This window comes from Coturnix japonica, unplaced genomic scaffold, assembly GCF_054131305.1.
Source record: "Coturnix japonica strain WE unplaced genomic scaffold, WE-NBRP24 Scf209, whole genome shotgun sequence".
NCBI lineage: Eukaryota > Metazoa > Chordata > Aves > Galliformes > Phasianidae > Coturnix > Coturnix japonica.
In genome coordinates this window covers 17,501-41,467 of record NW_028189112.1, presented here as the reverse complement: position 1 = coordinate 41,467, position 23,967 = coordinate 17,501, and the positions used below count along the sequence as shown (strand labels likewise).

The following is a 23,967-nucleotide window of genomic DNA, read 5'->3' as shown; positions in this document are numbered from 1 at the left end:
GTGCTGTATGGGATCTATGGGTGCTATATGGGATCTATGGGTGCTATATGGGATCCATGGGTGCTATATGGGATCTATGGGTGCTATATGGGATCTATGGGGTGCCCCCCAGGCTCTGGACCTATGGCTGCAGCTCCAGAAGGGCGACGTGGCGCTGGCTGAGACGATGGGGGGCGGAGATGCAGCACAGCGCAGCACCGAGGTCAGCACCACCCCATAGCGCTGCCCCATAGCCCTGCCCCATAGCCCTGCCCCATAGCGCTGCCCCTAGCGCTGCCCCATAGCGCTGCCCCATAACCCCATTACCCCCCAGTATCCCCCGTTAACCTCCCATTATCCCCCATACCACCCCATAGCCCCCCATAACCCCCATTACCTCCCCATTACCCCTATTAACCCCCCATATCCCTCCATATTCCCCCATACCCACCCCATACAGCCCCATATCCACCCCATATCTCCCCATACAGCCCCATATCCACCTCATATCCCCCCGTGCCCCCCATATCCACCCCATATCCCCCCATATGAATCCCATACAACTCCATATCACACTAATATCCCCCCATATTCCCCCAATACCACCCCATATCCTCCATAACCCTCCATATCCACCCCATATCCCCCCATAGCACCACATATCAACCCCATATCAACCCCATACCACTCCATATCACCCCCATATCCCCCCATATTCCCCAAATACCGCCCCATATCCTCCATAACCCCCCATATCCACCCCATATCCCCCCCCATAACCCCCATACCCCCCCCATGTCCCCCCATACCACCCCATATCCCCCCATACAGCCCCATATCCACCCCATATCCCCCCATACCACCCCCTATATCCCCCCCATACCACCCCCTATCCCCCCATTACCCCCAAATCCCCCATATCCACCCCATATCCCCCCATATCCACCCCATATCCCCCCATACCAACCCATATCCTCCCATATCTCCCCATATCCTCCTATATCCCCTCCATACCACCCCATTAAACACCATAACCCCCATTAACCCCCTATTACCCCCATTAAACCCCATCTCTCTCATATCCCTCCATACCCCCCCATAACTCCCCATACCACCCCATATCCACCCCATATCCCCCCATATCCCCCTATATCCCCCCCATAACCCCCCATTATCCCCATTAACACCCATTCCTTCCCATTCCCCCCATACCACCCCATAGCCCCCCATATCCCCCTATATCCTTCCCATACTACCCCATTCCCCCTATATCCCCCCATATCCCCCCATAACCCCCTCATATCCCCCCATATCCACCCCATACCACTATATCCCCCATATCCCCCCATAACCCCCCATTTACCCCCCATATCCACCCATACCCCCCCCATATCCTCCCATATCCCCCCATATCCACCCCATATCCCCTATATCCCCCCATATCCCTCCATAACCACCCATATCCCCCCATAACCACCCATATCCCCCCGTAACCCTCTCATATCCCCCCATATCCACCCCATACCACCTATATCCCCCCTATATCCCCCCATAACCACCCATATCCCCCCATAACCCCCTCATATCCCCCCATATCCACCCCATACCCCCTATATCCCCCCATATCCCCCCCCATTTAACCCCCATAACCCCCATTAACCCCCATTATCCCCCCACACCCCTGCATATCCCCCCATATTTCCCCAAATCCCCCATATCCACCCCATATCCCCCCATAACCACCATGACCCCCCATATCCACCCCATATCCCCCCATACCCCACCATAACCCCCCATATCTACCCCATATCCCCCCATAACCCACTCAAATCCCCCCATAACCACTCAATACCCCCTATATCCCCCCATATCCCCCCATAACCCCCTCATATCCCCCCCATAACCACTCATATCCCCCCATATCCACCCCATACCACCTATATCCCCCTATATCCCCCCATAACCCCTCATTTACCCCCCATATCCACCCCATACCCCCCCCATATCCTCCCATATCCCCCCATATCCACCCCATACCCTCTATATCTCCCCATATCACCCCATAACCACCCATATCCCCCAATAACCCCCTCATAGCCCCCCATATCCACCCCATACAACCTATATCCCCCCATATCCCCCCCCATTTAACCCCCATAACCCCCCATTAACCCCCATTATCCCCCCCACACCCCTACATATCCCCCCATATTTCCCCAAATCCCCCATATCCACCCCATATCCCCCCATAACCACCATAACCCCCCATATCCACCCCATATCCCCCCATACCCCACCATAACCCCCCATATCTACCCCATATCCCCCCATAACCCCCTCAAATCCCCCCATAACCACCCAATACCCCCTATATCCCCCCATATCCCCCCATAACCCCCTCATATCCCCCCATAACCACCCATATACCCCCATAACCCTCTCATATCCCCCCATATCCACCCCATACCACCTATATCCCCCCATATCCCCCCATAACCCCTATATCCACCCATAACAACCCATATGCCCCCCATATCCTCTCATATTCCCCATATCCACCCCATATTTCCTATATCCCCCCATATTCCCCCATAACCACCCATATCCCCCCATAACCCCCTCATATCCCCCCATATCCCCCCCACATCCCCCCACATCCACCCCATATCCCCCCATTAACCCCCATTTCCCCCATTAACCCCCATTCCCCCCATATCCCCCCAGTCTGCCCCCCCCAGCCTGCTGTCCCTGCTGTCCCATTACCCCCATTACCCCCCATTACCCCCATTAACCCCCATTACCCCCATTACCCCCATTAACCCCTATTACCCCCATTACCCCCATTAACCCCATTACCCCCCATTACCCCCCATTACCCCTCATTACCCCCCCATTAACCCCATTAACCCCATTACCCCCCATTACCCCCATTACCCCCCATTACTCCCCATTAACCCCCATTAACCCCTATTAACCCCCATATCCCCCCAGTGTGCCCCCCCCGGGCTGCTGTCCCTGCTGTCCCTCTACCCCCCATTACCCCCCATTGCCCCCCATTAACCCCCTATATCCCCTCATATCCCACCATATCCCCCTCATATCCCCCCTATATCCCCTTCACACCCCTGCATATCCCCCCATATTCCCCCAAATCCCCCATATCCACCCCATATCTCCCCATACCCCAACATAACCCCCATATCTACCCCATATCCCCCCATAACCCCCTCATATCCCCCCATATCCACCCCATACCACCTATATCCCCCCATATCCCCCCATAACACCCCATAACCACCCATAACCCCCCATATGCCCCCCATATCCTCCCATAGCCCTCCATATCCACCCCATACCCCCTATATCCCCCCATATCCCCCATAACACCCCATAACCACCCATAACCCCCCATATGCCCCCCATATCCTCCCATAGCCCTCCATATCCACCCCATACCCCCTATATCCCCCCATATCCCCCCATAACCCTCTCATATCCCCCCATAACCCTCTCATATCCCCCCATATCCACCCCATACCCCCTATATCCCCCTATATCCCCCCATAACCCTCTCATATCCCCCCATATCCACCCCATACCCCCTATACTCCCCCATATCCCCCCATAACCACCCATATCCCCCCTTAACCCCCTCATATCCCCCCATATCCACCCCATACCCCCTATATCCCCTATATCCCCCCCATTTAATCTCCATAACCCCCCATTAACCCCCATATCCCCCCCACATCCACCCCATATCCCCCCATTAGCCCCCATAACCCCCCATTAACCCCCATTAACCCTCATTACCCCCATATCCCCGCAGAGTGCCCCCCCCGGCCTGCTGTCCCTGCTGGCCCATTACCGCCATTACCCCCATTGCCCCCCATTACCCCCATTACCCCCCATTACCCCCATTACCCTCCATTACCCCCCATTACCCCCCATTACCCCCCATTACCCTCCATTAACACCCATTACCCCCCATTACCCCCCATTGCCCCCATTACCCCCCATTACCCCCCATTACCCCCATTACCCCCCATTACCCCCATTACCCCCATTAACCCCCCATTACCCCCATTACCCCCCATTAACCCCCATTACCCCCCATTACCCCCCATTACCCCCCATTAACCCCCATTACCCCCATTAACCACCATTAACCCCCATTCCCCCCATTACCCCCCATTACCCCCATCACCCTCCATACCCCCCATTACCCCCATTAACCCCCATCACCCCCCATTACCCCCATTACCCTCCATTACCCCCATTACCCCCATTACCCCCATTATCCCCCATTACCCCCATTCCCCCCATTAACCCCCATTCCCCCCATTACCCCCCATTACCCCCATACCCCCATTACCCCCATAACCCCCCATTACCCCCCATTACCCCCCATTACCCCCATTACCCCCATTAACCCCCATTACCCCCCATTACCCCCCATTACCCCCCCATTACCCCTCATTACCCCCCATTACCCTCCATTAACACCCATTACCCCCCATTACCCCCCATTGCCCCCATTACCCCCCATTACCCCCCATTACCCCCATTACCCCCCATTAACCCCCATTACCCCCCATTACCCCCCATTAACCCCCATTAACCCCCATTACCCCCATTACCCCCCATTACCCCCCATTAACCCCCATTACCCCCCATTACCCCCCATTACCCCCCATTAACCCCCATTACCCCCATTAACCACCATTAACCCCCATTCCCCCCATTACCCCCCATTACCCCCATCACCCCCCATTACCCCCCATTACCCCCATTAACCCCCATCACCCCCCATTACCCCCCATTACCCTCCATTACCCCATTACCCCCATTACCCCCATTATCCCCCATTACCCCCATTACCCCCCATTAACCCCCATTCCCCCAATTAACCCCCATTCCCCCCATTACCCCGCATTACCCCCATTAACCCCCATTACCCCCATTAACCCCCCATAACCCCCCATTACACCCATTACCCCCATTAACCCCCATTACCCCCATTACCCCCATAAACCCCTATTACCCCCATTACCCCCATTAACCCCCATATCCCCCCATATCCCCCCAGTGTTCCCCCCCCGGGCTGCTGTCCCTGCTGGCCCATTACCCCCATTAACCCCCATTACCCCCATAACCCCCCATAACCCCCCATTACCCCCATTACCCCCATTAACCCTCATTAGCCCCATTACCCCCATAACCCCCATTACCCCCATTACCCCCCATTACCCTCCATTAACACCCATTACCCCCATTACCCCTCATTACCCCCCATTACCCCCATATCCCCCTATATCACCCCCATTACCCCCATTACCCCCATTAACCCCCATATCCCCCCATATCCCCACAGTGTGCCCCCCCCGGCCGGCTGTCCCTGCTGTCCCATTACCCCCATTACCCCCCATTACTCCCCATTAACCCCCTATATCCCCTCATATCCCACCATATCCCCCTCATATCCCCCCATTATCCCCCCCACACCCCTGCATATCCCCTCATATTCCCCCAAATCCCCCATATCCACCCCATATCCCCCCATACCCCACCATAACCCCCCATATCTACCCCATATCCCCCCATAACCCCCTCATATCCCCCCATATCCACCCCATACCACCTATATCCCCCATATCCCCCCATAACACCCCATAACCACCCATAACCCCCCATATGCCCCCCATATCCTCCCATAGCCCTCCATATCCACCCCATACCCCCTATATCCCCCCATATCCCCCCATAACCACCCATATCCCCCCATAACCCTCTCATATCCCCCCATATCCAACCCATACCACCTATATCCCCCCATATCCCCCCCCATTTAACCCCCATAACCCCCCATTACCCCTCCATTACCCCCCATTACCCCCCATTACCCCCATTACCCCCATTACCCCCCATTACCCCATTACCCCCATTACCCCCATTACCCCCCATTACCCCCATTACCCCCCATTACCCCCATTACCCCATTACCCCCATTACCCCCCATTAACCCCCATTACCCCCATTACCCCCTTTACCCCCCATTACCCCCATTACCCCCCATTAACCCCCATTCCCCCCCATTACCCCTCCATTACCCCCCATTACCCCCATTACCCCCCATTACCCCCCATTACCCCCCATTACCCCCATTACCCCCCATTAACCCCCATTCCCCCCCATTACCCCTCCATTACCCCCCATTACCCCCATTACCCCCCATTACCCCCCATTACCCCCATTACCCCCCATTAACCCCCATTCCCCCCCATTACCCCCATTACCCCCCATTACCCCCATTCCCCCCATTACCCCTCCATTACCCCCCATTACCCCCATTACCCCCCATTACCCCCATTAACCCCCATATCCCCCCATATCCCCCCAGTGTTCCCCCCCGGGCTGCTGTCCCTGCTGGCCCATTACCCCCATTAACCCCCATTACCCCCATTACCCCCCATTACCCCCATCACCCCCCATTACCCCCCATTACCCCCATTAACCCCCATCACCCCCCATTACCCCCATTACCCTCCATTACCCCCATTACCCCCATTACCCCCATTATCCCCCATTACCCCCATTACCCCCCATTAACCCCCATTCCCCCAATTAACCCCCATTCCCCCCATTACCCCGCATTACCCCCATTAACCCCCATTACCCCCATTACACCCATTACCCCCATTAACCCCCATTACCCCCATTACCCCCATAAACCCCTATTACCCCCATTACCCCCATTAACCCCCATATCCCCCCATATCCCCCCAGTGTTCCCCCCCCGGGCTGCTGTCCCTGCTGGCCCATTACCCCCATTAACCCCCATTACCCCCATAACCCCCCATAACCCCCCATTACCCCCATTACCCCCATTAACCCTCATTAGCCCCATTACCCCCATAACCCCCATTACCCCATTACCCCCATTACCCTCCATTAACACCCATTACCCCCCATTACCCCTCATTACCCCCATTACCCCCATATCCCCCTATATCACCCCCATTACCCCCATTACCCCCATTAACCCCCATATCCCCCCATATCCCCACAGTGTGCCCCCCCCCGGCCGGCTGTCCCTGCTGTCCCATTACCCCCATTACCCCCCATTACTCCCCATTAACCCCCTATATCCCCTCATATCCCACCATATCCCCCTCATATCCCCCCATTATCCCCCCCACACCCCTGCATATCCCCTCATATTCCCCCAAATCCCCCATATCCACCCCATATCCCCCCATACCCCACCATAACCCCCCATATCTACCCCATATCCCCCCATAACCCCCTCATATCCCCCCATATCCACCCCATACCACCTATATCCCCCATATCCCCCATAACACCCCATAACCACCCATAACCCCCCATATGCCCCCCATATCCTCCCATAGCCCTCCATATCCACCCCATACCCCCTATATCCCCCCATATCCCCCCATAACCACCCATATCCCCCCATAACCCTCTCATATCCCCCCATATCCAACCATACCACCTATATCCCCCCATATCCCCCCCCATTTAACCCCCATAACCCCCCATTACCCCTCCATTACCCCCCATTACCCCCCATTACCCCCATTAACCCCCATTACCCCCATTAACCCCCATATCCCCCCATATCCCCGCAGTGTTCCCCCCCCGGCCTGCTGTCCCTGCTGGCTCATTACCCCCATTACCCCCCATTACCCCCATTACCCCCCATTACCCCCCATTACCCCCATTACCCCCATTACCCCCATTACCCCCATTAACCCCCATTACCCCCCATTACCCCCATTACCCCCATTACCCCCATTAACCCCCATTACCCCCCATTACCCCCCATTACCCCATTACCCCCCATTACCCCCATTACCCCCATTACCCCCATAACCCCCCATTACCCCCATTACCCCATTACCCCCATTACCCCCATTAACCCCCATTAACCCCCATTACCCCCATTTACCCCCATTACCCCCCATTACCCCCCATTACTCCCCATTACCCCCCATTAACCCCCATTAACCCCCATATCCCCCCAGTCTGCCCCCCCCGGCCTGCTGTCCCTGCTGTCCCTCTACCCCCCATTACCCCCCATTGCCCCCCATTAACCCCCCTATATCCCCTTATATCCCCCCATAACCCCCCATTTACCCCCCATATCCACCCCATATCCCCCCATATCCACCCCATACCCCCTATATCTCCACATATCTCCCCCATTTAACCCCCATAACCCCCCATTAACCCCCATATCCCCCCCACATCCCCCCACATCCACCCCATATCCCCCCATAACTACCCATATCCCCCAAAACCCCCTCATATCCCCCCATATCCACCCCATACCCCCTATATCCCCCGATATCCCCCCCCATTTAACCCCCATAGCCCCCCATTACCCCTCCATTACCCCCCATAACCCCCCATTACCCCTCCATTACCCCCATTACCCCTCATTACCCCCATTAACCCCCATAACCCCCCATTACCCCCCATTACCCCCATTAACCCCCATTACCCCCATAACCCCCCATTACCCCCATTACCCCCCATTACCCCCATTACCCCCCATTACCCCCATTACCCCATTACCCCCATTACCCCCCATTAACCCCCATTACCCCCATTACCCCCTTTACCCCCCATTACCCCCATTACCCCCCATTAACCCCCATTCCCCCCCATTACCCCTCCATTACCCCCCATTACCCCCATTACCCCCCATTACCCCCCATTACCCCCCATTACCCCCATTACCCCCCATTAACCCCCATTCCCCCCCATTACCCCTCCATTACCCCCCATTACCCCCATTACCCCCCATTACCCCCCATTACCCCCATTACCCCCCATTAACCCCCATTCCCCCCCATTACCCCCATTACCCCCCATTACCCCCATTACCCCCATTACCCCCCATTACCCCCATTACCCCCCATTACCCCCCATTACCCCCCATTACCCCCATTACCCCCCATTAACCCCCATTCCCCCCCATTACCCCTCCATTACCCCCCATTACCCCCATTACCCCCCATTACCCCCCATTCCCCCCATTACCCCCCATTACCCCCATTCCCCCCCATTACCCCTCCATTACCCCCCATTACCCCCATTAACCCCATTAACCCCATTACCCCCATTACCCCCCATTACTCCCCATTAACCCCCATTAACCCCTATTAACCCCCATATCCCCCAGTGTGCCCCCCCCGGGCTGCTGTCCCTGCTGTCCCTCTACCCCCCATTACCCCCCATTGCCCCCCATTAACCCCCCTATATCCCCTCATATCCCACCATATCCCCCTCATATCCCCCCTATATCCCCTTCACACCCCTGCATATCCCCCCATATTCCCCCAAATCCCCCATATCCACCCCATATCTCCCCATACCCCACCATAACCCCCCATATCTACCCCATATCCCCCCATAACCCCCTCATATCCCCCCATATCCACCCCATACCACCTATATCCCCCCATATCCCCCCATAACACCCCATAACCACCCATAACCCCCCATATGCCCCCCATATCCTCCCATAGCCCTCCATATCCACCCCATACCCCCTATATCCCCCCATATCCCCCCATAACCCTCTCATATCCCCCCATAACCCTCTCATATCCCCCCATATCCACCCCATACCCCCTATATCCCCCCATATCCCCCCATAACCACCCATATCCCCCCATAACCCCCTCATATCCCCCCATATCCACCCCATACCCCCTATACTCCCCCATATCCCCCCATAACCACCCATATCCCCCCATAACCCTCTCATATCCCCCCATATCCACCCCATACCCCCTATATCCCCCCATATCCCCCCCATTTAACCCCCATAACCCCCCATTACCCCTCCATTACCTTCATAACCCCCATTACCCCCCATAACCCCCTCATTACCCCCCATATCCTCCTATATCTCCCCATATCTCCCCATATCCACCCCATACCCCCCTATATCCCCCCATATCCCCCCATAACCCCCTCATATCCCCCCATATCCACCCCATACCCCCTATATCCCCCGATATCCCCCCCCATTAACCCCCATAGCCCCCCATTACCCCTCCATTACCCCCCATAACCCCCCATTACCCCTCCATTACCCCCCATTACCCCCCATTACCCCCATTACCCCCCATTAACCCCCATTCCCCCCCATTACCCCCATTACCCCCCATTACCCCCATTCCCCCCCATTACCCCTCCATTACCCCCCATTACCCCCATTACCCCCATTACCCCCATTAACCCCCATATCCCCCCATATCCCCCCAGTGTTCCCCCCCCGGGCTGCTGTCCCTGCTGGCCCCATTGTTGGCATCCCAAGGTGCGGGGCTGGCGCTGCTGGTGCTGCCGCTGCTGGGGCATCGCCTGGCGGCCATGCACTTCCCTGTGGCCGAAGCTGAGGCCGTGGTGCTCAGCATCATCGCCATCTACGTGGCTGGGATGGCTCTGCCCCACCGCAGGTAATGGATATAGGGGGATATGGGGTGGTTATGGGGGGATATGGGGGGATATGAGGGGGTTATGGGGTGGTTATGTGGGGATATGGGGTGGTATGGGGTGGTTATGTGGGGATATGGGGTGGTATGGGGTGGTTATGGGGGGATATGGGGTGGTATGGGGTGGTTATAGGGGGATATGGGGTGGTATGGGGTGGATATGGGGGGATATGAGGGGGTTATGGGGTGGATATGGGGGGATATCAGGGGGTTATGGGGGATATGGGATGGTTATAGGGGGATATGGGGCTGTGGTGCTCAGCATCATCGCCATCTACGTGACTGGGATGGCACTGCCCCATCGCAGGTAATGGATATGGGGTGGTTATAGGGGGTTATGGAGGGATATGGGGTGGTTATGGGGGGATATGGGGTGGTATGGGGTGGTTATAGGGGGATATGGGGTGGATATAGGTGGATATGGGGTGGTATGGGGTGGTTATGGGGGGATATGGGGTGGTATGGGGTGGTTATAGGGGGATATAGGGGGATATGGGGTGGTTATAGGGGGATATAGGGGGATATGGGGTGGTTATAGGAGGATATGGGGTGGTATGGGGTGGTTATGGGGGGATATGGGGTGGTTATGGGGGGTTATGGGGGGATATGGGGCTGTGGTGCTCAGCATCATCGCCATCTACGTGGCTGGGATGGCTCTGCCCCACCGCAGGTAATGGATATAGGGGGATATGGGGTGGTTATAGGGGGATATGGGGTGGATATGGGGGGATATGAGGGGGTTATGGGGTTTATGGGAGGCTATGGGGTGGTTATAGGGGGATATGGGGTGGTATGGGGTGGATATGGGGGGATATGAGGGGGTTATGGGGTGGATATGGGGGGATATCAGGGGGTTATGGGGGATATGGGATGGTTATAGGGGGATATGGGGCTGTGGTGCTCAGCATCATCGCCATCTACGTGGCTGGGATGGCACTGCCCCATCGCAGGTAATGGATATGGGGTGGTTATAGGGGGTTATGGAGGGATATGGGGTGGTTATGGGGGGATATGGGGTGGTATGGGGTGGTTATAGGGGGATATGGGGTGGATATAGGTGGATATGGGGTGGTATGGGGTGGTTATGGGGGGATATGGGGTGGTATGGGGTGGTTATAGGGGGATATAGGGGGATATGGGGTGGTTATAGGGGGATATAGGGCGATATGGGGTGGTTATAGGAGGATATGAGGAGGTATGGGGTGGTTATGGGGGGATATGGGGTGGTATGGGGTGGTTATAGGGGGATATGGGGTGGTTATGGGGGGATATGGGGTGGTATGGGGTGGTTATAGGGGGATATAGGGGGATATGGGGTGGTTATAGGGGGATATAGGGGGATATGGGGTGGTTATAGGGGGTTATGGGGGGATATGGGGTGGTTATGGGGGGATATGGGGTGGTATGGGGTGGTTATGGGGGGATATGGGGTGGTTATGGGGGGATATGGGGTGGTTATAGGGGGGTATGGGGTGGTATGGGGTGGTTATAGGGGGATATAGGGGGATATGGGGTGGTTATAGGAGGATATTGGGTGGTATGGGGTGGTTATGGGGGGTTATGGGGGGATATGGGGTGGTTATGGGGGGATATGGGGTGGTTATGGGGGGATATGGGGGTGGATATGGGGTGGTTATGGGGGGATATGGGGTGGTTATGGGGGGATATGGGGTGGTATGGGGTGGTTATGGGGGGATATGGGGTGGATATGGGGTGGTATGGGGTGGTTATGGGGTGGTATGGGGGGATATGGGGGCTGTGGTGCTCAGCATCATCGCCATCTACGTGGCTGGGATGGCTCTGCCACACCGCAGGTAATGGATATAGGGGGATATGGGGTGGTTATAGGGGGATATGGGGTGGATATGGGGGGATATGAGGGGGTTATGGGGTTTATGGGAGGCTATGGGGTGGTTATAGGGGGATATGGGGTGGTATGGGGTGGATATGGGGGGATATGAGGGGGTTATGGGGTGGATATGGGGGGATATCAGGGGGTTATGGGGGATATGGGATGGTTATAGGGGGATATGGGGCTGTGGTGCTCAGCATCATCGCCATCTACGTAACTGGGATGGCACTGCCCCATCGCAGGTAATGGATATGGGGTGGTTATAGGGGGTTATGGAGGGATATGGGGTGGTTATGGGGGGATATGGGGTGGTATGGGGTGGTTATAGGGGGATATGGGGTGGATATAGGTGGATATGGGGTGGTATGGGGTGGTTATGGGGGGATATGGGGTGGTATGGGGTGGTTATAGGGGGATATAGGGGGATATGGGGTGGTTATAGGGGGATATAGGGCGATATGGGGTGGTTATAGGAGGATATGAGGAGGTATGGGGTGGTTATGGGGGGATATGGGGTGGTATGGGGTGGTTATAGGGGGATATGGTGTGGAATGGGGTGGTTATGGGGGGATATGGGGTGGTATGGGGTGGTTATAGGGGGATATAGGGGGATATGGGGTGGTTATAGGGGGATATAGGGGGATATGGGGTGATTATAGGAGGATATTGGGTGGTATGGGGTGGTTATGTGGGGATATGGGGTGGTTATGGGGGGATATGGGGTGGATATGGGGTGGTTATGGGGGGATATGGGGTGGATATGGGGTGGTTATGGGGGGATATGGGGGCTGTGGTGCTCGGCATCATCGCCATCTATGTGGCTGGGATGGCTCTGCCCCACCGCAGGTAGGGGCCATAGGGGGGTATGGGGTGGTTATAGGGGGTTATGGGGGGCTATGGGGTGGTTATAGGGGGATATGGGGCTGTGGTGCTCAGCATCATCGCCATCTACGTGGCTGGGATGGCTCTGCCCCATCGCAGGTAATGGATATGGGGTGGTTATAGGGGGATATAGGGGCTTATGGGGTGGATATATGGGGTTATGGGGTGGATATAGGGGGTTATGGGGTGGTTATGGGGGGATATGGGGCTGTGGTGCTCAGCATCATCGCCATCTACGTGGCTGGGATGGCACTGCCCCATCGCAGGTAATGGATATAGGGTAGTATGGGGTGGTATGGGGTGGATATGGGAGATAGGGGGATATGGGGTGGTTATAGGAGGATATGGGGTGGTATGGGGTGTTTATGGGGGGATATGGGGTGGTTATGTGGGGATATGGGGTGGTATGGGGTGGTTATGTGGGGATATGGGGTGGTATGGGGTGGTTATAGGGGGATATGGGGTGGTTATGGGGGGATATGGGGTAGTATGGGGTGGTTATGGGGGGATATGGGGTGGATATGGGGTGGTTATGGGGGGATATGGGGTGGTTATAGGGGGTTATGGGGGGATATGGGGGGATATTCGGTGGATATGAGGGGATATGAGGGGGTTATGGGGGAATATGGGGTGGTATGGGGTGGTTATGGGGGGATATGGGGTGGTATGGGGTGGTTATAGGGGGATATGGGGTGGTATGGGGTGGATATGAGGGGGTTATGGGGGGATATGGGGTGGTATGGGGTGGTTATGGGGGGATATGGGGTGGATATGGGGGGTTATGGGGGGATATGGGGGCTGTGGTGCTCAGCATCATCACCATCTACGTGGCTGGGATGGCACTGCCCCATCGCAGGTAATGGATATAGGGGGATATGGGGTGGTTATAGGGGGATATGGGGTGGTTATGTGGGGATATGGGGTGGTATGGGGTGGTTATAGGGGGATATGGGGTGGTTATGGGGGGATATGGGGTGATATGGGGTGGTTATGGGGGGATATGGGGTGGTTATGGGGGGTTATGGGGGGATATGGGGTGGTATGGGGTGGTTATGGGGGGATATAGGGTGGTTAAGGGGTGGAATGAGGTGGATATGGGGGGATATGGAGTGGTTATAGGGGATATGGGGGTTTATGGGGGGATATGGGGTGGTTATAGGGGGATATAGGGGGATATGGGGTGGATATGGGGGGATATGGGGTGGCTATAAGGGGATATGGGGTGGTATGGGGTGGTTATGGGGGGATATGGGGTGGTATGGGGTGGTTATGGGGGATATGGGGTGGTATGGGGTGGTTATGGGGGATATGGGGTGGTATGGGGTGGTTATGGGGGGATATGGGGTGGTTATGGGGGGATATGGGGTGGATATGGGGTGGTTATGGGGGGATATGGGGTGGTTATGGGGGGATATGGGGTGGTATGGGGTGGTTATGGGGGGATATGGGGTGGATATGGGGGGTTATGGGGGGATATGGGGGCTGTGGTGCTCAGCATCATCGCCATCTACGTGGCTGGGATGGCTCTGCCCCATCGCAGGTAATGGATATAGGGGGATATGGGGTGGTTATAGGGGGATATGGGGTGGATATGGGGGGATATGAGGGGGTTATGGGGTTTATGGGAGGCTATGGGGTGGTTATAGGGGGATATGGGGTGGTATGGGGTGGATATGGGGGGATATGAGGGGGTTATGGGGTGGATATGGGGTGGATATCAGGGGGTTATGGGGGATATGGGATGGTTATAGGGGGATATGGGGCTGTGGTGCTCAGCATCATCGCCATCTACGTGGCTGGGATGGCACTGCCCCATCGCAGGTAATGGATATAGGGGGTTATGGGGTGGTTATAGGGGGTTATGGGGGGATATGGGGTGGATATGGGGTGGTATGGGGTGGTTATGTGGGGATATGGGGTGGTTATGGGGGGATATGGGGTGGTATGGGGTGGTTATGGGGGGATATGGGGTGGTTATAGTGGGTTATGGGGGGATATGGGGGGATATTCGGTGGATATGAGGGGATATGAGGGGGTTATGGGGGAATATGGGGTGGTATGGGGTGGTTATGGGGGGATATGGGGTGGATATGGGGTGGTATGGGGTGGTTATGTGGGGATATGGGGTGGTATGGGGTGGTTATGGGGGGATATGGGGTGGTATGGGGTGGTTATAGGGGGATATAGGGGGATATGGGGTGGTTATAGGGGGATATAGGGGGATATGGGGTGGTTATAGGAGGATATTGGGTGGTATGGGGTGGTTATGGGGGGATATGGGGTGGATATGGGGTGGTTATGGGGGGATATGGGGGAGTTATGGGGGGATATGGGGTGGTATGGGGTGGTTATGGGTGGATATGGGGTGGTATGGGGTGGTTATGGGGGGATATGGGGTGGATATGGGGTGGTTATGGGGGGATATGGGGTGGATATGGGGGGTTATGGGGGGATATGGGGTGGATATGGGGTGGTTATGGGGGGATATGGGGTGGATATGGGGGGTTATGGGGGGATATGGGGGGTTATGGGGGGATATGGGGCTGTGGTGCTCAGCATCATCGCCATCTACGTGGCTGGGATGGCTCTGCCCCACCGCAGGTAATGGATATAGGGGGATATGGGGTGGTATGGGGTGGTTATGGGGGGATATGGGGTGGTATGGGGTGGTTATGGGGGATATGGGGTGGTATGGGGTGGTTATGGGGGGATATGGGGTGGTATGGGGTGGATATGGGGGGATATGGGGTGGTATGGGGTGGTTATGGGGGATATGGGGTGGTATTGGGTTTATATGGGGGGATATGGGGTGGTTATAGGGGGTATAGGGGGATATGGGGTGGTTATAGGAGGATATTGGGTGGTATGGGGTGGTTATGGGGGGATATGGGGTGGTATGGGGGGATATAGGGGGATATGGGGGCTTATGGGGGCATATGGGGATTATGGGGGGACATGGGTGGTTATGGGGTGGTTATAGGGGGATATGGGGTGGTTATAGGGGGGTATGGGGGGTTATGGGGGGATATGGTGTGGTATGGTGTTCATATGGGGTAGATATGGGGTGGATATGGGGGCATATGTGGAGTTATGGGGTGGTATGGAGGGATATGGGGGGATATGGAGTAGATATGGGGTGGATATGGGGCTGTAGGAGTGGATATGGGGCTGTATGGGGGGATATGGGGTGGTATGGGGGCATATGGGGAGATATATGGGGGCTATGACTGATATGGGGTGGTATGGGGGGATATGGGTTGGATATGGGGGGTTATGGGGAACTATGGGGTGGTATGGTGGTTATGAGGTTTCCATGGGTCCCTTATGGGGTTCCTATGGGTCCCTTATGGGGTTTCCATGGGTCCCTTATGGGGTTCCTATGGGTCCCTTATGGGGTTTCCATGGGGCCCTTATGGGGTTTCTATGGGTCCCTTATGGGGTTTCCATGGGGCCCTTATGGGGTTCCTATGGGTCCCTTATGGGGTTTCAATGGGTCCCTTATGGGGTTCCTATGGGTCCCTTATGGGGTTTCTATGGGTCCCTTATGGGTTTCTATGAGTTTCTTATGGGGTTTCTATGAGTTTCTTATGGGGTTTCCATGGGTCCCTTATGGGGTTTCCATGGGGCCCTTATGGGGTTCCTATGGGTCCCTTATGGGTTTCTATGGGGTCCTTATGGGGTTTCTATGGGTCCCTTATGGGGTTTCTGCGGGTCCCTTATGGGGTTTCTATGGGTCCCTTATGGGGTTCCTATGGGGCCCTTATGGGGAGCTATGGGGTGGTATGGTGGTTATGGGGTTCCTATGGGTCCCTTATGGGGTTTCCATGGGTCCCTTATGGGGTTTCTATGGGTCCCTTATGGGGTTCCTATGGGGTCCTTATGGGGATCCTATGGGTCCCGTATGGGGTTCCTATGGGTCCCTTATGGGGAGCTATGGGGTGGTATGGTGGTTATGGGGTTCCTATGGGTCCGCTATGGGTCCCTTATGGGGTGGTATGGTGGTTATGGGGTTCCTATGGGTCCCCTATGGGGAGCTATGGGGTGGTGTGGTGGTTATGGGGTTCCTATGGGTCCCCTATGGGGAGCTATGGGGTGGTGTGGTGGTTATGGGGTTCCTATGGGTCCCCTATGGGGAGCTATGGGGTGGTATGGTAGTTATGGGGTTCCTATGGGTCCCTTATGGGGAGCTATGGGGTGGTATGGTGGTTATGGGGTTCCTATGGGTCCCCTATGGGGAGCTATGGGGTGGTATGGTGGTTATGGGGTTCCTATGGGTCCCTTATGGGGTTCCTATGGGTCCCTTATGGGGTTTCCATGGGTCCCTTATGGGGTTCCTATGGGGCCCTTATGGGGAGCTATGGGGTGGTATGGTGGTTATGGGGTTCCTATGGGTCCCCCATGGGGAGCTATGGGGTGGTATGGTGGTTATGGGGTTCCTATGGGTCCCTTATGGGGTTCCTATGGGTCCCTTATGGGGTTTCCATGGGTCCCTTATGGGGTTCCTATGGGTCCCTTATGGGGTTTCCATGGGTCCCTTATGGGGTTCCTATGGGGCCCTTATGGGGAGCTATGGGGTGGTATGGGGGTTATGGGGTTCCTATGGGTTCCCTATGGGGAGCTATGGGGTGGTATGGTGGTTATGGGGTTCCTATGGGTCCCCTATGGGGAGCTATGGGGTGGTATGGTGGTTATGGGGTTCCTATGGGTCCCTTATGGGGTTCCTATGGGTCCCTTATGGGGTTTCCATGGGTCCCTTATGGGGTTCCTATGGGGCCCTTATGGGGAGCTATGGGGTGGTATGGTGGTTATGGGGTTCCTATGGGTCCCCCATGGGGAGCTATGGGGTGGTATGGTGGTTATGGGGTTCCTATGGGTCCCTTATGGGATTCCTATGGGTCCCTTATGGGGTTTCCATGGGTCCCTTATGGGGTTCCTATGGGTCCCTTATGGGGTTTCCATGGGTCCCTTATGGGGTTTCCATGGGTCCCTTATGGGGTTTCTATGGGTCCCTTATGGGGTTCCTATGGGGTCCTTATGGGGATCCTATGGGTCCCGTATGGGGTTCCTATGGGTCCCCTATGGGGAGCTATGGGGTGGTATGGTGGTTATGGGGTTCCTATGGGTCCCCTATGGGGAGCTATGGGGTGGTATGGTGGTTATGGGGTTCCTATGGGTCCCCTATGGGGAGCTATGGGGTGGTATGGTGGTTATGGGGTTCCTATGGGTCCCTTATGGGGAGCTATGGGGTGGTATGGTGGTTATGGGGTTCCTATGGGTCCCCTATGGGGAGCTATGGGGTGGTATGGTGGTTATGGGGTTCCTATGGGTCGCTTATGGGGAGCTATGGGGTGGTATGGTGGTTATGGGGTTCCTATGGGTCCCTTATGGGGTTTCCATGGGTCCTTATGGGGTTCCTATTGGGCCCTTATGGGGTTCCTATGGGTCCCTTATGGGGTTTCTGTGGGTCCCTTATGGGGTTTCCATGGGGCCCTTATGGGGAGCTATGGGGTGGTGTGGTGGTTATGGGGTTCCTATGGGTCCTTATGGGGCTGCCCCCCATGCTGTAGGGCGGTGCCGGACGGTTCGGGGCGGGGTTGGAGGACCTTGAAGCTGGTGGCGCTGTTGTACCTGTCGGCGCTGCTGGGCTGCACCGCTCTGCTCAACTTCTCGTTGGCTTTCATCATGGCCGTCACTATGGCGCCCGCCGCTGCTGCCGTCAGCCCCACTGCGCCCAGGTGGGGGGGGAGATGGGGGGCTATGGGGGGTGAATGGGGGTCTATGGGGGGTGAATGGGGGTCTATGGGGGTGTATGGGGGGCTATGGGGGGTGAATGGGGGTCTATGGGGGGTGAATGGGGGTCTGTGGGGGGCTATGGGGGGTGAATGGGGGGCTATGGGGGGTGAATGGGGGGTGAATGGGGGGCTATGGAGGTGGAATGGGGGTCTATGGGGGGCTATGGGGGGTGAATGGGGGACTATGGGGGGTGAATGGGGGTCTGTGGGGGGCTATGGGGAGTGAATGGGGGACTATGGGGGGTGAATGGGGGTCTGTGGGGGGCTATGGGGAGTGAATGGGGGGCTATGGGGGGTGAATGGGGGGCTATGGGGGGCTATGGAGGTGGAATGGGGGTCTATGGGGGTGTATGGGGGGCTATGGGGGGTGAATGGGGGTCTATGGGGGTGTATGGGGGTCTATGGTGTTGTATGGGGGGCTATGGGGGGTGAATGGGGGGCTATGGGGGGTGAATGGGGGGCTATGGGGGGCTATGGAGGTGGAATGGGGGTCTATGGGGGTATATGGGGAGCTATGGGGGGTGAATGGGGGTCTATGGGGGGTGAATGGGGGTCTGTGGTGGGCTATGGGGATTGAATGGGGGGCTATGGGGGTGAATGGGGGGCTATGGGGGGTGAATGGGGGTATATGGGGGGCTATGGGGGGTGAATGGGGGTCTATGGGGGGTGAATGGGAGTCTTTGGTGGGCTATGGGGAGTGAATGGGGGGCTATGGGGGGTGAATGGGGGGCTATGGGGGGCTATGGAGGTGGAATGGGGGTCTATGGGGGTCTATGGGGGTCTATGGTGTTGTATGGGGGGCTATGGGGGGTGAATGGGGGGCTATGGGGGGCTATGGAGGTGGAATGGGGGTCTATGGGGGTGTATGGGGGGCTATGGGGGGTGAATGGGGGTCTATGGGGGTGTATGGGGGTCTATGGTGTTGTATGGGGGGCTATGGGGGGTGAATGGGGGGCTATGGGGGGTGAATGGGGGGCTATGGGGGGCTATGGAGGTGGAATGGGGGTCTATGGTGTTGTATGGGGGGCTATGGGGGGTGAATGGGGGTCTATGGGGGTCTATGGGGGTCTATGGTGTTGTATGGGGGGCTATGGGGGGTAAATGGGGGGCTATGGGGGGCGAATGGGGGTCTATGGGGGTCTATGGTGTTGTATGGGGGGCTATGGGGGGTGAATGGGGGGCTATGGGGGGTGAATGGGGGTCTATGGGGGGCTATGGAGGTGGAATGGGGGTCTATGGGGGTGTATGGGGGGCTATGGGGGGTAAATGGGGGGCTATGGGGGGCGAATGGGGGTCTATGGGGGTCTATGGTGTTGTATGGGGGGCTATGGGGGGTGAATGGGGGGCTATGGGGGGTGAATGGAGGGCTATGGGGGGCTATGGAGGTGGAATGGGGGTCTATGGGGGTGTATGGGGGGCTATGGGGGGTGAATGGGGGTCTATGGGGGTCTATGGGGGTCTATGGTGTTGTATGGGGGGCTATGGGGGGTAAATGGTGGGCGAATGGGGGTCTATGGGGGTCTATGGGGGTCTATGGTGTTGTATGGGGGGCTATGGGGGGTGAATGGGGGGCTATGGGGGGTGAATAGGGGGCTATGGGGGCTATGGAGGTGGAATGGGGGTCTATGGGGGTGTATGGGGGGCTATGGGGGGTGAATGGGGGTCTATGGGGATGTATGGGGTGCTATGGTGTTGTATGGGGCCTATGGGGGGCCATGGGGGGCTATGGGGGGCGAATGGGGGGCTATGGAAATCTTTGGGTGTCTGTGGGGTTATATGGGGGATCATGGGGGTCTGTGGGGGGTGAATGGGGGACTATGGGGGTGAATGGGGGTCTATGGGGGTGTATGGGGGGCTATGGGGGGTGAATGGGGGTCTGTGGGGGGCCATGGGGGGGTGAATGGGGGTCTATGGGGGAGTGTGGGGGTCTATGGGGTTATATGGGGGTCTGTGGGGGGTGAATGGGGGGCTATGGGGGTCTGTTGGGGTGAATGGGGGGCTATGGGGATGTATGGGGGGCTATGGGGGGTGAATGGGGGTCTGTGGGGGGCTATGGGGGGTGAATGGGGGGCTATGGGAGTCTGTGGGGGACTATGGGGTTATATGGGGGGCCATGGGGCTCTGTGGGGGGTGAATGGGGGGCTGTGGGGCTTATGAGGGGCTATGGGGGTGAATGGGGGTCTATGGGGTTGTATGGGGGTGTATGGGGGGCTATGGGAGTCTGTGGGGGACTATGGGGTTATGTGGGGGGCCATGGGGGTCTGTGGGGGGTGAATGGGGGGCTATGGGGGTGAATGGGGGTCTATGGGGGAGTGTGGGGGTCTATGGGGTTTTATGGGGGTCTGTGGGGGGCTATGGGGGGCTATGGGGGGGCTGTGGGGTTGTATGGGGGCTATGGGGGGTGAATGGGGGGTATGGGGTTGTATGGGGGCTATGGGGGGTGAATGGGGGGTTATGGGGGTCTGTTGGGGTGTATGGGGGGCTATGGGGGTGTATGGGGGGCTATGGGGGTCCGTGGGGGGCTATGGGGGGCTATGGGGGTGAAATGGGGGGCTATAGGAATCTTTGGGGGTCTATGGGGTTATATGGGGGGCCATGGGGGTCTGTGGGGGGTGAATGGGGGGCTGTGGGGGACTATGGGGGTGAATGGGGGGCTATGGGGGGTTATGGGGTTGTATAGGGGTCTATGGGGGGAGATGGGGGGCTACGGGAGGGTGAATGGGGGGCTGTGGGGGGTGAATGGGGTTGTATGGGGGGCTATGGGGGGTGAATGGGGGGCTATGGGAGTCTGTGGGGGACTATGGGGTTATATGGGGGGCCATGGGGGTCTGTGGGGGGTGAATGGGGGGCTGTGGGGCTTATGGGAGGCTATGGGGGTGAATGGGGGTCTATGGGGTTGTATGGGGGGTGAAGGGGGGCTATGGGGTTGTATGGGGGGCTATGGGGGTGAATGGGGGGCTATGGGGGTCTGTGGGGGGTGAATGGGGGGCTATGGGGTTGTATTGGGGTCTATGGGGGGGGAGATGGGGGGCTACGAGGTGGTGAATGGGGGGCTATGGGGGGTGAATGGGGGTCTGTGGGGGGCTATGGGGGGTGAATGGGTGGCTATGGGAATCTGTGGGGGTCTATGGGGTTATATGGGGGGCCATGGGGGTCTGTGGGGGATGAATGGGGGGCTATGGGGTTGTATGGGGGCTATGGGGGGTCTGTGGGGGGCTATGGGGGTCTGTGGGGGGCTATGGTGGGTGAATGGGGGGCCATGGGGGGCTATGGGGGTCTATGGGGGGGCTATGGGGTTGTATGGGGGCTATGGGTGGTGAATGGGGGGCTATGGGGGTCTGTGGGGGGCTATGGGGGGCTATGGGGGTCTGTGGGGGGCTATGGGGGTCTGTGGGGGGCTGTGGGGGGCTATGGGGGGTGAATGGGGGGCTATGGGGGTCTGTGGGGGGCTATGGGGGGTGAAAGGGGGGAGAATGGGGGGCTATGGGGGAGTGTGGGAGGCTATGGGGGTCTGTGGGGGTCTATGAGGTTGTATGGGGGGCTATCGGGGGGGTGAATGTCCCTCATCTCTCCCCATAGGGCTCTCCGTGGGGCACTGCTGGTGCTTTGCACGCCTAATTCTCCCCCATTGCACACACACACACTTATCTCTCCTTGCAGGGCTCTCCGTGGTGCTCTGCTGGTGCATTGCACACCCACACTCATCTCTCCCCATAGGGCTCTCCGTGGGGCACTGCTGGTGCTTTGCACACCCATTTTCCCCCCTTGCACACCCACTCTAATATCTCTCTTTACAGGGCTCTCCGTGGGGCGCTGCTGGTGCTTTGCACACCCATTTCCCCCATTGCACACCCACACACACTCATATCTCTCTTTACAGGGCTCTCCGCGGTGCACTGCTGGTGCTTTGCACACCCACACTCATATCTCATTACAGGGCTCTCCACGGTGCACTGCTGGTGCTTTGCACACACACACACTCATATCTCATTACAGGGCTCTCCGCGGTGCACTGCTGGTGCTTTGCACACCCACACTCATATCTCATTACAGGGCTCTCCACGGTGCACTGCTGGTGCTTTGCACACCCACACTCATATCTCATTACAGGGCTCTCCGCGGTGCACTGCTGGTGCTTTGCACACCCACACACACTCATATATCTCATTACAGGGCTCTCCGCGGTGCACTGCTGGTGCTTTGCACACCCACACACACTCATATCTCATTACAGGGCTCTCCGCGGTGCACTGCTGGTGCTTTGCACACCCACACACACTAATATATCTCATTACAGGGCTCTCCGTGGGGCACTGCTGGTGCTTTGCACACCCATTCCCCCATTGCACACCCACGTTCTAATTGCACACCCCCTTATCCCCCTTTGCACACACACACACTCATATCTCATTACAGGGCTCTCCGCGGTGCACTGCTGGTGCTTTGCACACCCACACACACTCATATCTCTTTACAGGGCTCTCCGCGGTGCACTGCTGGTGCTTTGCACACCCACACACACTCATATCTCATTACAGGGCTCTCCGCGGTGCACTGCTGGTGCTTTGCACGCCCACACACACTCATATCTCATTACAGGGCTCTCTGCGGTGCACTGCTGGTGCTTTGCACACCCACACACACTCATATCTCATTACAGGGCTCTCCGTGGGGCGCTGCTGGTGCTTTGCACAACCACACATATCTCATTACAGGGCTCTCTGCGGTGCACTGCTGGTGCTTTGCACACCCACACACACTCATATATCTCATTACAGGGCTCTCCGTGGGGCGCTGCTGGTGCTTTGCACACCCACACATATCTCTCTTTACAGGGCTCTCCGTGGTGCACTGCTGGTGCTTTGCACGCCCATTTCCCCCTTTGCACACACACACACTCGTATATCTCATTACAGGGCTCTCCGCGGTGCAC

At 57.2% G+C, this 23,967-nt stretch overlaps 1 protein-coding gene across 2 annotated transcripts in view; it reads left to right on the top strand.

Annotated features, from left to right (window-relative positions):
- Nucleotides 1-6: 6 nt before the first annotated feature.
- Nucleotides 7-23,967, top strand: part of LOC146750974 (GPI-anchor transamidase component GPAA1-like) — a 30,136-nt gene continuing 6,175 nt past the window's right edge. Inside the window, exons 1-4 of one of the 2 annotated variants that reach the window (XM_085535876.1) lie at nt 7-202; nt 10,282-10,472; nt 18,810-18,977; nt 23,870-23,967. The exon at nt 23,870-23,967 is cut by the window's right edge and continues 2,096 nt beyond it. In XM_085535876.1, the coding sequence (XP_085392002.1) occupies nt 8-202; nt 10,282-10,472; nt 18,810-18,977; nt 23,870-23,967 (652 nt within the window). In that variant the 5' untranslated portion in view covers nt 7. The remainder of the gene's footprint in view (nt 203-10,281; nt 10,473-18,809; nt 18,978-23,869) is intronic. The other variant, XM_085535877.1, reaches the window with a different exon arrangement.